The sequence below is a fragment of the Typopeltis vanoorti genome, chromosome 5, assembly GCF_054136105.1.
Source record: "Typopeltis vanoorti isolate ZY-2024b chromosome 5, IOZ_Tvanoo_1.0, whole genome shotgun sequence".
Lineage (NCBI taxonomy): Eukaryota > Metazoa > Arthropoda > Arachnida > Uropygi > Thelyphonidae > Typopeltis > Typopeltis vanoorti.
This window is the reverse complement of record NC_143553.1, coordinates 260,434-273,745: the sequence shown is the minus strand read 5'-3', so window position 1 is coordinate 273,745 and position 13,312 is coordinate 260,434. Positions and strand designations below refer to the sequence as shown.

General features: G+C 35.3%; 1 protein-coding gene across 5 annotated transcripts in view; it reads right to left on the bottom strand.

The window, feature by feature from the left end:
* LOC150106176 (putative DENN domain-containing protein 10 B) overlaps positions 1–13,312 on the bottom strand; it is a 277,044-nt gene that overhangs the window by 79,164 nt on the left and 184,568 nt on the right. For all 5 annotated transcript variants that reach the window (XR_016548292.1, XM_090392209.1, XM_090392208.1 and 2 more), the window contains one exon: positions 9,025–9,233. Coding sequence is in view for 4 of the 5 variants with exons in the window: in XM_090392209.1 (XP_090248335.1) it covers positions 9,025–9,233 (209 nt within the window). In the remaining variant the exon portion in view is untranslated. The remainder of the gene's footprint in view (positions 1–9,024; positions 9,234–13,312) is intronic.

Here is a 13,312-nt window from a genome sequence, read left to right as displayed (position 1 = left end):
TTTCATATTTTCTTGTGGAGTCACATCTCTGGAAGGAGATGTGCTTTGCATTATGGGAGTTACCTCAGTCCTGAAAATAGTTCAGGCACAAACTTGTTTGCTTACACTTGGATAAAGGACTAAACCTAGCATATAATTTCTTGGTATCTTTAATTTATAGCAGCGATTTTTAACTGGTGTGCCGAGAGGTCCTCAGGTGTACCGTGAGATTTATGAAAACAAATTAATTGAAAGAAATAATGTTGTAATTTGCGAATTTATTTATTAGTGTCTGGTCTTCCCTCTTCTTGTGTGTGTAAATCAATCAAAATTATGCCTATTTTTGGCCAGATCATCAAAAAAATTAAAAGAATATATTTTTAGTGTGCCGCAGAATTTTAATAATTAGTCTAGGTGTGCCATATTATGGAAAAGGTTGAAAATCACTGATTTATAGTATATCCAAGTGGAAAAACTTCCAACATTAATCTTCACAGTTTCCAAGCTGGCTTGAAGGAAGCATATATATTAAATTTATAAAAAATCCTTACTGTTCATTCTGAGGTTTCTATAAGTTAGGGTATCGATTCTTTTCACATCAGATTGTAGGCTCGTAGATTGATGATAATTTTGTTTGCCTTCCTTTTTATCATCTAAAAAGAACACAATACCACTGCTTTCCTTATTACGTGTCTATCAAGTCTCCGTGCTCACGTCATTTTTGCTATTCTGGACAGACTGACAATTCTGCCTTACTTGTAATTGAAGAACAACAACACTATTCATTTTTGGACTACAAAAGTCGGGCCTTGTTTCTCACACTAGTGACACTAGGCACAGAGTTCCTTGGAACCACCCACCCATTGTCATCATCATCAAATTCCTGACATGTATCCTCAAGGGTTATACAGGATATTATGATAGTACTACATAAAAAACAAACATCATTACTAACTTCCTATCAACAATTTTCCTCCAAATTAATCTGATATCTGTCAAGATTCCAACATCATCAGATCTTATATTTCTCTCTTCTAAGGCACTTTTTACTGTATTGATCCACTTAACATCTTGGTCTTTCTCTGGGACTATTTTTTTTTTCAGCCAACCTGGCAAAAAACACTTGTTTTGTTAATCTTTCCTCTCCCATTCTGTTTAAGTGACCATATCACCTGAGATTAGTTCAACCGACACACTCCTAATATCGTCATCTTTAATAGGATATTGTCATTGATGCCATCTGTTCAGTCCACTAATCTTTCTCAGAAATCTCATATCTGTGGTCTCCAGTGTTTTATTTCTTATCCAGATCTTAGATCGATAAGAAATAAAACAGATTAAATTGAATTAAGGGGATAAAAATCCCTTATTATTTTACAGCCAGTATGTGAAACTCTAAGATTGAAAACTATGAGTTTCATGCCGAAGAACTATCGGCAAATCCAAGCGTAAGTGACCACTTGGTAGTACCACACCAAGGCAACTCGAAGCAAAGGTGGAGCAAGCACCCTCACTGTTCTTGATATTTTCTCATAATGTGAAACCACAGCTCCTAGGAGATGTAATACTGCTTTACATTATGAGGACAGGTCACTACCTAGACCGTTTTCAACCTTTTTTGAGGTCTCATCACTGAGTAGGTAGACTTGGATGATATTCAAGTTTAAGTGAAAAGAACTTACATACCTTCACTATATGAATGCCAGAGTGGTGTACCCATATATATTATATTATATAATTAATCTGGTCTGGGTAGTGACCTCTCCTCATAATGTAAAGCAGTATTACATCTCCTAGGAGCTGTGTTTTCACATTATGAGAAAATACCAAGGATGGTGAGGGAGCTTGCTCCACCTTTGCTTCGAGTTGCCTTGGTGTGGTACTACCAAGTGGTCACTTGCGCTTGGATTTGCCGATAGTTCTTCGGCATGAAACTCGTAGATCGTAGTTTTTGATCTTAGAGTTTCGCATACTGGCTGTAAAATAATAAGGGATTTTTATCCCCTTAATTTAACTAACTTCGCCAGAAAATATAGCCGTTTGGCTTTTCATCTTAAGTTAAAATTGGTTTGAACACTTGTATACAGCTAATTTAGTGTTTTGACTAATTTCTCTGTTATTCCATATAAATTTATTCAGTTGACTTCCTACCATACCAGCTTTGTTAATTCTATTGTCTATTTCCATATTTAATTTGCCATCTTCCCTAAAAACTTTGCCAGGTAACTGAAATGTTTTACTTCTTCTATAGGTCTCCATTCCCTAAAAATTGGTGAGGGGGGGGGAAACCCATAGCTGTTCCCTCTATCTATTTGTAGATTTTATTCTTCCAAGAAAAATAATCAGAGTTGATGGAAAAGGAAAAGAGATCTAAGGGGGGGGGGTGAGAGGGGTTTCCCCCACTTGCTAATTTTTACATGGAAAATTTTGAAAAATGAGCCATAGACTCTTCCCCTCTAAAACCTTATATCTGGCTAAGATATGTAGATGATGTGTTCTCTATTTGGCCTCATGGTCCAGACACGTTAGATTCCTTCCTCAGTCACCTCAATAGTACATCCAAGAATCCAGTTTACGATGGAAAAGAAAAATAACAATAGTTTACCCTTCCTGGACACCTTAGTAACATGCCTTCCTAATGGTAACCTTTCTTTCTCGGTATATAGAAAACTTACTCATACAGGCAGATATATTCACAAACTCTCCCACCTCCACCCCTCTCAGCAATATGGCATTATTAAAACTCTAACCAATAGAACCCACGATCTTTGTTCCAGTAAAACTGCCCTTTCAACTGAACTCACACACACACATACACAACACCTTCCTTTCCAATGGCTACAATGACCACAGGATTAAAAAAAATAATCAAATCCTTCCCTATTCCCTGACCACCTCTTCAGAAGGACTACAGAAATGCCATCACCATACCTTAAATCCACAGTACATCAGAAAAAATAGCCAGATCATTAAAAAAGTACAACCTCCATACAGCTTTTAAGCCCTACCGTAAACTTGCTACCCTTATCCGTTCCACCAAAGACCAGCTCCCTCCTCTCTCAGTGCCTGAAGAGTACCTTGTGCCTGTAAACTGGCTTACTTCAGACAGACAGGCAGGTCAGCATCCATTCGGTTAGAAGAACACAGATCTTACATCTGCAATCACGATTATGGTCAATCTGGCCTTGCAGACCATGTTTTGGATACTACCCACAGGATCTCCTGGAAAAAAACGACCATGCTTCACCATAGTAAATTCAAAAGACAAAGACTGTTTTTTGAATCTGCATCGGCACTCAGGAATCAAACTAATTTAAACAAATATGGTTGCATTGAACTTCCCAAAATTTGGGAAACATTAATTATTAGATATCCCTCTTTACATTCTAGGCCACCTGCAAATGCCCATAGAGGGCGCACCACCTAGATAGGAATTTAGTTTCACTCACTACTGTACTGCTTTTGTGTATGTGTGTGTGTTGTTACAAAACGTTTTTAGTAATCCCCGAAGATGTCTCTGTGATAGAGACGAAATACTGGAAGTATTAAAATTATTTTTAATCCTTTCTCAGTGCAGATAATTATTCCATTAAAACTCCAACATGAATGTACTTCCTTCAATTCTAACTGCTGACTTCCAACTCAAATAAAGACTAAGTATTGCTTGATATAATACCCCATATAACTGTAGCGTATTGAATAGCTTCTTCTCTCTTGGCACCTTGTCATATGCCTTTTCCCGATCAACAAAACATAAATACAGATCTTTGTTATATTCCCATGATTTCACCACTATTTGTCGTACAGTGAAGATCTGATCCTGACAGCCGCTATTTAGCCTGAATTCAGCTTGTTCTTCACCAGGCTTTTCTTCCAAAATTCTACTCAACTGTTTCTCAAGTATACTGGCATAAATCTTACCAGGAACACTCAGTAGGGAAATACCTCTGTAATTCTCACATTCAGTTTTATTTCCCTTTTTATATATGGGTACTATGAGAGCCCTACTGCAATGATTGAGAATTTGTCCCTCTGTCCAGGCCTTCTGAACTATACAGTGCAGCCACTATAACACTTTTATCCCACCATACTTCATCGTTTCTGGACAAATATCATCTATTCCGGCTGCCTTTCCACATTTCAAGCCTTTGATGGCTTTTTCTACTTCAAGTATGGATATGCATACCTGACTGTATGCCTGTTGAGTATAAGAATTTAGCAATTTTTCGAAGTAATTACTCCATACTTCAAGGATATCTTTTTCTCCCGTTTTTGTCACCTTTATCATCTCTAACTCCTTTTACAGCACTCTTTCGCCCATTTCTAAGCTTCTTCAACAACCTCCAGAATATTTTGCCACCTTCTTGATATTTATTTTCAATGTTCTTGCTAAAGTCTTCCCATTATTTTTGTTTAGCTAGTTTTACAACGTGTTTAGCTTTCTTACATTTGTCTCTGTATTCTCTAAGAGAACAAGCTGATTTATTTGCCAGGAACTTTTGATATGCTTTCTTCTTTTCCTTAACCGCTTCTTTAACTTCCTGTGTCCACCATGGAGTTCTGATTTTTCTATCCTTGCAGACAACCTTACCACATGCTTCTCTGGCTGAATAAATCAGAGTTTTCTTCAAGGCTTGCCACTGAATCTCCAAGGTTTGGTTCCTGTTCTCAAACTCTTTCATTTTTTCTTTGCGTATTTTAGTCTACAGCTTACATCTGAGAGCTGCTCAACTTTCATTCGCTTTAAAACTTTCTTACATGTCATTCTTTTCAATATGAAATTCAATTTCATCCTGCTCGAGACTAAATAGTGATCACTTCCAATTTCAAATCCTTGGTACACTCTGGTGTTCTGCACCAGGGAGAAAACATCACTATCAACAGTAACATAGTTAATGAGACTTTTCTTATTCCTTGCCTCTTCTCTCAATGTGAATTTGTGCACATTTTTATGTTGGAACATGGTGTTAGTAATAACCAGTCCTTGTCCTGAGCAGAAATCCAACAGATATTTGCCATTATTATTAGCTTTGCTCTTTTCTCCAAATTTTTCCAAAATAATTTTTTGTATGTCTGACAATCATTTCCTACTCTGCTATTTAGATCTCCAACAAGGACCAACTTTTCCTTTTTCATTGTCAGTTGCTTTCTCTAAAGACTCAAAAAATTCCTCCACTTCTACCTTAGTAGAATCTTCTGTGGGACCATAGGTACAAATAAGTTTCATTGTCCAGTTCCCCATTCCTTGGCATCTTTAATTTAATATAAATATCAAATGATTCTAGCGCCAATTGTCTGCTGGCAACAGAATTTTGTAAGTCTCTCCCTGTAAATCAAAACCCCACGTTCCAGAGTGTATAATTACATCAAGTTTGGTTGAATTTTGTTCAATACCTTTTTCTCTACAGGGCTGTGAACACCTGTGCTTTAATTATAGCCACCCTGTGGTGTGTGTGTGTGTGTGTGTATATATATATATAGTAATGCCACCTGTTTTTAAAGTGCATAAGAAAAGTGAAATTTTTCTGATAAATAGGGCAATAAGACAAGTTGATTCAGTATCTCCAGAACTCTTTACAGCTACTTAGAGGAAGTTTTTCATGAATTGAACTGAAAGAATGGAGAAGTTTAAATTAATGGAAATATTCCGACTCATCTGTGTCTTACTGATGGTATAGTACTCTTGGCAGAAAATCTAGACATAAAATTAAGAGAATCAGCTGAAGTGTTCAGTCAAATGGGGTTGAAAACAAATTTATACAAAACAAAAGTAATGCTAAATGAAATTTTACTTTAAAAAGAAACATACTGGAATATGAAGCCAACTGATTCAAAGGTTTATCTGGGACAAATTATAAAAAAGAAAGATGGACATATAAAAAAAAATGAAAAAGAAGGATATAACTAGGTTGGATTGCTCATGAAAAGATGAAAGATATCTTCAAAGGCGAGCTTTTGACTAGTGCATTGAAAGTTACACGATTTTTTATTATTATTATTATTATTATTATTAGAAACTTCCAGGGAGTCAGGGACTCATCGAGGGAAGCTATAAATCACCCAAACCAGCTGTCTTCCTTTAAATTCATTCAACAATAGATGCACTCACTACCCCTAAAGGCTAACTATTCCACTCACTCATTGCTCTCTGGAGAAAAACCTAGCTCTTACCCCCCCCCCTTTCTTGGCTGCAAATAAATTTAACTTCCATGGATGCCCCCGTGTTCTCTACCCAACTTCCATATAACAAAAATTTCATCAGATGATATCCTATAACACCCATTCAAAAGTTTATAGACCTCTATCCTATCACCTCTCTTTCTCCTGTTAAGCAGAGTCTGCAATCCACATACTCACAATCTGTCCTCATAATCTAAATCCCATAATCCAGATATAATCTTTTTTTTAACTCTTCTTTGCAACCTTTCCACAGCTTCTTTATCCCCTTGTAACCTGGGAGACGAAATCTGCACACAATAATCCAAGTGTGATCTTATCAAAGCCTTATAAAGAGACAAAATGACTTCCTTATCCTTACATGTCAAGGTTCGCTTCAATATCGCAATTATCCTCTGAGTTGTATTTGCAACTTTTGCTATGTGACCTTTGAACTTTAAATTCCTATCCACCAATACATCAAGATCCCTTGCCTCTTCAATTTCTTGTAGCATAACCCCACTGATATAATATGCTGGTGGAACTCTAATCATACCAAAGTGAATAACTTTACACTTACTAACATTAAACTGACAGCCATTTTTCATTTGCCCAAATTTCCAGCCTATTCAAATCATTTTGTAAGTGCTGAATATCAGCAGCATCCCTGATTGCCATGACTATCTTTACATCATCAGCAAACAATTGCAAATCTCACGTTAGACCCTGCCTGATGTCATTAATGTACAGCTTGAACAATAATGGCCCAAGGACCGAACCCTGAGGTACGCCACTGGTCACCTTAAATCTAGCAGATTCACACTCACTGTATGCTATTTTTTGTTATCTATTTGTCAACCATTCCCTGATCCAAGTCAAGAGTTTATATTCTAATACCACATTCTCCAGTTTATGGCAGCCTTTTATGTGGTATCCTATCAAATGCTTTAGAAAAATCAAATTATCATAGTGTATCCATTCCCTTTATCCAACTTTGCCATAACATTGTTATGAAATATAAGCAAATTGCTCAAGCATGACCTTCCTTTAGTAAACTGATGCTGCTCCTTGCAGAGTATAGCCTTGTTTGTCTACCCATTTCTGTATGCGAGTTCTTACTAACTTCTCTAAAATCTTCACTACCACACCAGAGATACTGATGGGCCAGTAGTTAGACACATCAGTTTTTGCACCACTCTTGTACAATAGAACTATCATACATTCCTTCCATTCCTGTGGTATCCTTCCTGAGCTGAGACTCAAGTTATATAAACATTAAAAGGCCTAGCCAATTTGGCTGAACATCCCTATAGCAAATGAACTGATATTCCGTCTGTCTCTATAGACAAATTCTTATCCAGGTTATGCAACACCTCTTCAACCTCATTTTCATGAACCTCTAACTCTGCATTCAATGTAGCAGTAGTACTGTGCACCATGTTACATATACCTGGTTGATATATCTTAGCAAAGTGAGCACTCATAACTGAACAATCTCATTAGCTTCCGGTACTCGAGTACTATCTGCATTCAATAAAGTTATTCTTTCACATTCATTCTTTCTTTTTTCTTGCGGCATAACAATATAATTCTTCTGGATTGCCTTTAGCGTGCAAGGCCAATTTCTTTTCATACTTCCATTTAGCTTTCTGCACAATACTCATTACCTTTCTGGCCTGAGCTCTATATATTTCATAACTCCTCTCACTGTTATTCTTACAATCACCTTTCCACATCATCTTCTTCTGGTGGATCTCTTGCTTAATAAGGTTGCACATCCATTTCACTCCCAACCTATTTATTCTTCAAACACTAGGGATACATTCAGATGCCACCTCATTTAAGCACTTTTTCAAAGATTCCCATTCAGCAGCTGATACCATGGGACCAAAGATAGTATTCTCCTAAGTTGATCATAATTTCCAGCTTTGTAGTTCAGCATATAACCTGTTTTAATTGGAGCATCAATGCAATTATTTGATACTTCCCAAGAAAGCACAGCATGATCACTAAAGATATGGATCATAAATTGAAAGTTACCTACAGAATGGAAAGGATTATGCACAGTGTGACACTTAAAAGGCAGGACACGCTTCCATTTGAAATCAAGAAAGGGTGTTCAAAATGGAGATGAACCAGACACAGTGCAAGATATAACAACACAAATAGGCTAAATTATTAACAGAAATGAGCCCTATGGATTGCAGTAGGCAAAGAGGAAGAGAATGAAAGAGAGGGCAAGATGAAATTGTGATGACAGATGGAATGCAATGATGAGAAAGGACTGATCCAGATTATAAAAGATAGTTTTCTGTTTATTAACAATCGTTATTTATCTTTATAGGTTTTGCTTTATTCATTATCATCCTGTTAATCTGATACTCTAGTTATTTTCTCTCAAGTTGTTCTGTGATCACATTCTATATCTATTAATTAATGACTAAAAGATCTTTAAAGATTTTTCAGTCATTAATCCAACAGGCAGAGGAGGCTATCAGGGCCATGTTATCCACAAAAATTTCCAAAAATGTCCAAATTACCATTTTAGTTGGAATATCTAATCAAAATGTAGCCTGGTATGGCCAAACAGTCTGCATAAACTAGTACATTCTATAAGTTATTTCTGCTCCTGGCCTATCAAATGAAGCTTTTTTTTTTTTAGTTAAATAGCCTTGAAATGACTAATCACTCTGCAATCAGTGAAATGGCCAGATCCCAAATGGCTGAATTACAGGGTTCAATATATATAATATAGTCACTGATTTTAAATTTGTCCTTTAACAAGGAAATTCAGTTATCTGAAAACACACATACACAGCTATAATGTTCACACTAATTGTTTTAGTTATTACTCTCTTACTTTGTAACACCTACTCATGTTCCCATTACCTTTGGCATGAGGAGCAACATTAATTTCTGTAGCAGCTAAGTTTACAAATACATCATACAAATCCTTCTGACTTTCAACTGCAGCATCACGGAATCCAGCAATATATGTTGGAAGTGACATTAACTCGGAAATTTCAAAATCAACAAGTTCCATATAGGGATACAATACATTCCAATTCTGACGATGCCACACTAATGCTGGAAGTGCTCTGGAAAAAAAATACAGATATATCAATATATATATATTATTATTATTATTATTATAAGATATTAGAAATAGAAAATGGATATTACTATCCTTTTTATATTTCAAATAGTTGAAGCAAATGGCCTGCAACAAAAGCCTGGAGTTAAAAAATGTTCAAAAACTGATCACTCAATATAAGTAATATAACAGATTTCATTTTTGACTAAAGAAAATTTTAAAAACTAATGATTTTTAAGCAAATCTGGAATCAGTCCTTAAATGGTTGAAAACATTACTTTCATTTCCCAACCATTTCATTTTTGTTCATCTTTGATTTTTTGCAGTTTAATTCAGAATGCAGAGAAAATAAATATTTATTTAATAACACTAACACTGGTTTTATAGGTCATAATAATTACTTAATAAACCTATTAGTTTTGTCACTTAAGCTAGTGGTTTCATCTGGGTTAGGATAAACACACAAATAAATATACAACTGTTAAATATGAATCATTACATAACTAATAAAAATACACAACACTTTGTAGAAAAACTAGGAGAAATTTCTATCTCACCAACAGACATTCTAGCTAGTCTGGATATTGTATCATTATTCACAAATGTTAATGTAGAGGAAGTTATGGTACTTATAGATAATCTGTTCTCTCAGGACATCTCTCAACTATTTAAACACTGTCTCAACTCAATTTTTTCCAATGGAATGGGAAAATCTACAAACAACTTTCGGAGCCTTGCAATGGGAAGTCCCCTATCTCCTCCTTGTGGGAACTTATTCATGGAAAACTTCGAAAAAGATGTCATGTTATCTACATATCCTAAACGGTCACTTTGGAGGAGATATGTAGTGACATATTCATAATAAGGAAACACAGTGTGGCTGAATTACACAAGTTTCTGACATCTATTAACTCCTTCCATCATAAATCAAATTCACTTGAGAACTTGAAAATAAAGGAAAATTACCTTTTCTAGACATTCTAATTATGAAAAAAAAAAAAGAAAAAATGCAGACAGATGCCTTTCTCTAAGAGTGTACTATAAGCCAACTCATACAGGTCGTTATCTACATTTCTCCTCATTGCACCATATTCACAAAGATTAGGTATTGTACATAAGCTGTTCCTTGATCTCTATTATAAGAGATCAAGGAACACTAACAGTAGGATTACATTCTATTCTCCAACTAATGATCAGCAATGGTTATCCTAAAAAAATAGCACAAAGAATACTATTCTCTAATCCCTCTCCAGAACAGATCAATAACATTCGTTACAAAACCTCAGTTTCCATCTCTTTTATTGGTAAACTTATGCTAAAAATCATAAATCTCCTGAAATCTCACGACATTAGAGTGGATTTCAAACTCATTATGACAGTATGAAATCTGTTATGCTCGCCCAAGGACCACAACCCTTTCAACAAACATCCCAGAGTTTACAATATTCCAGGTTCTTGTGGGGCAAACATCAAAAAGTTTTGAAATAAGATGAATAGAGCATATTGGAGATGTCAATAACAACAGAGAAGACAGCTCAGGTCTGGCATTCCATTTCTCTCACACTCACCGCAATTGAATGGGATAAGAGCTCCATGCCGTACATAGAACAACTTCAGTGCCCGCAACATCAAAGTAGATACAATGGTAATCAATTCACATAAGGCACTCTCAACAGAAACCAAGGGATCATTTTGTGTGACATCTGGAAGTCACTAATTAGATCTTTAAACACACTGGACTTTAATTTTTCTGCAAATTATCGGGCACGCCTATTGAATAATGACTGACCATGTGCCAGCTTCCATGCTCCACATGTTTCTGTTTTACTTGTATAATGGTTCTTAAACATTCAGTGTTTTTAGTTATATAATGATTCATATTTAATGCTTTTAATGTATATTTATTTGCACATTTATCCTAACCCAGACAAAGTCATTAGTTTAAGTGGCAAAACTAGTAAGTTTATTAAATAATTATTACAGCCTATAAACCCAGTATCAGTTATATTTTTATTACATTCGTTTTTTGGTCAACATATTCATCACAAATATTTATTTAATTATTTCACTACTAACATTTCACTGGTATATACCTAGCATCTTCAGAGCATAAACAGTTTAAAATTGTAATTGATAACCACAAAGAACTGAAGTCCTAATTTGGACTATCTATTTTTGGATAAAGAAGTTTTACAAGTATTTATTCAGTCTTAAAATGACTGTCTTCCAGATTTTTGGCAAATTAATACAACCCTATATTTGTAGAGATTCTGAGATTGTTCCACAGACTTTTGCTTAGCACTTGGGCTTTTTTCCATCTAATCCAGCATGAAAGCTCTTGCATAGTCTGCCAGTCCTGATTTGTCATGATGCAAATATAGTTCTTATTTTCTCTGAGGCAGCTGACAAGAGATCTTCCTGTCTGTCAACAGAAAGGCAGGTCAAAAGTATGGGCATTTCATATATTCTTGAATGTGATAAAAGACAGTCCTTAAATGAATGGATGGAAGTTGCTAATCAGATATATGATTTGAATGTGGCATGGAGATAACATTTATTAAGCACTCTGGATATCTTTTTCAGATCTTAAATAGATGGGACCATAAGAGTTTTGTGTGTAAGGAGAAAAAAGGGATAGAACTGGAGAGTACTTAATATTTTATCCTTTTTTTTTTTTTTTTTTTGGAGTTATAACCATTAGCTAAAAATGTGCAGTGAAATTAGGGAGCAAGAGGTTTTTAGGATACCAAACTGTTGAAGTAGATGATGATGTGATTGTTTATGTATATCTTCTTCTTCTCTGGTGCATTAATCCGAAGATTGGTTGGTTATAGTAGCACGTCATAACATCCTGTCTTGTGACCTCCTTTCTATCTCTTAGTGACGGTTAACATCATTATGTAATTTATATATGAAATACTTGGTCTGCCTCATGGCCTCTTTCCTCCTACAGTCCCCTTCATTATTTATGTAATCAGTCCCCCCATGTTTATGTACATATACAAACAAAAATATTGATACTCTCCATTCCAAATTGAATGAAATTTGAAATCCTCCAACACTGCAAAACAGATTAATAACAACCATGTCAAGGATGCACTGTTGTGAACTCATCAGTAACTTTACCAGAAGAAGATATCAATGTCAAAGGTCATAACTTTTTAACTTTTTTTTTTATGGGATCCAACCCACAGAAGGTTTTTGTAAATCTATAGTACATTTATATCGTGGAGGAGTTAAGGATATTTTATATTTTTTATTTATTTTTTTACATAGTGCAGAAATCCCACTCTAGAGACTAAACATTAAATGTCTTCAAGCCACTTACAGGCCTCTAATAAGTGGGGTAGCAGTTTCATACTAGGTAATGAAGTTCCTCTTCCACCTAAAGACAATCACAAGCATCCCCATAGTTGCAGCGGGATTTGAACTTGCAAACTGTTAGCTGGAGGGCAGATATGCTAACCACTTGGCCATCCAGGGTGGCATTACACCAAGCCAAGTACCAAAATTGAAAATAATGACGTCTGTTAAAAGTGGGATATATGACCTACATCCTGTAGCAGCCACCAATAACATTTGTTTGGAAGTAGCGAACATCCTAACTGAATCCAAACTCCACAAAGCAATATTCCACATAAAGAAATTACAGCCTTAAAAAAAATACATATGGTACTGAGAAAACTGTTATAACCAAAACTGATAATGGCAATGCTACTGTTATAATGAAACAAACAAATTATGAAACCAAATGCATAATATTCTACAAGATCATTTTACATATTCAAAAATAATAATAATAATAATAAAAAATTAAATAAAAATCACACAAAAATAAATCTTTCACATTCACTTTGCCAACAGTAACTTAAACTCTTCAGTCATTCAAACTTGATGTTCTGTTTCTGCATGGACCTCAAATTTCTACTAAATCAACCAAAGCTCATCTTAATTGTAATTGCTCCCGTGACTCCTTCCAAAAGGGAGGTATTTGTGCTTTTGTGTATTCTGATATTCATTGCCAAAGGATACCTAACCCAGAATCTCACCTTTTTGATCTCCTGCAGCTTAAAATTTCTTCAC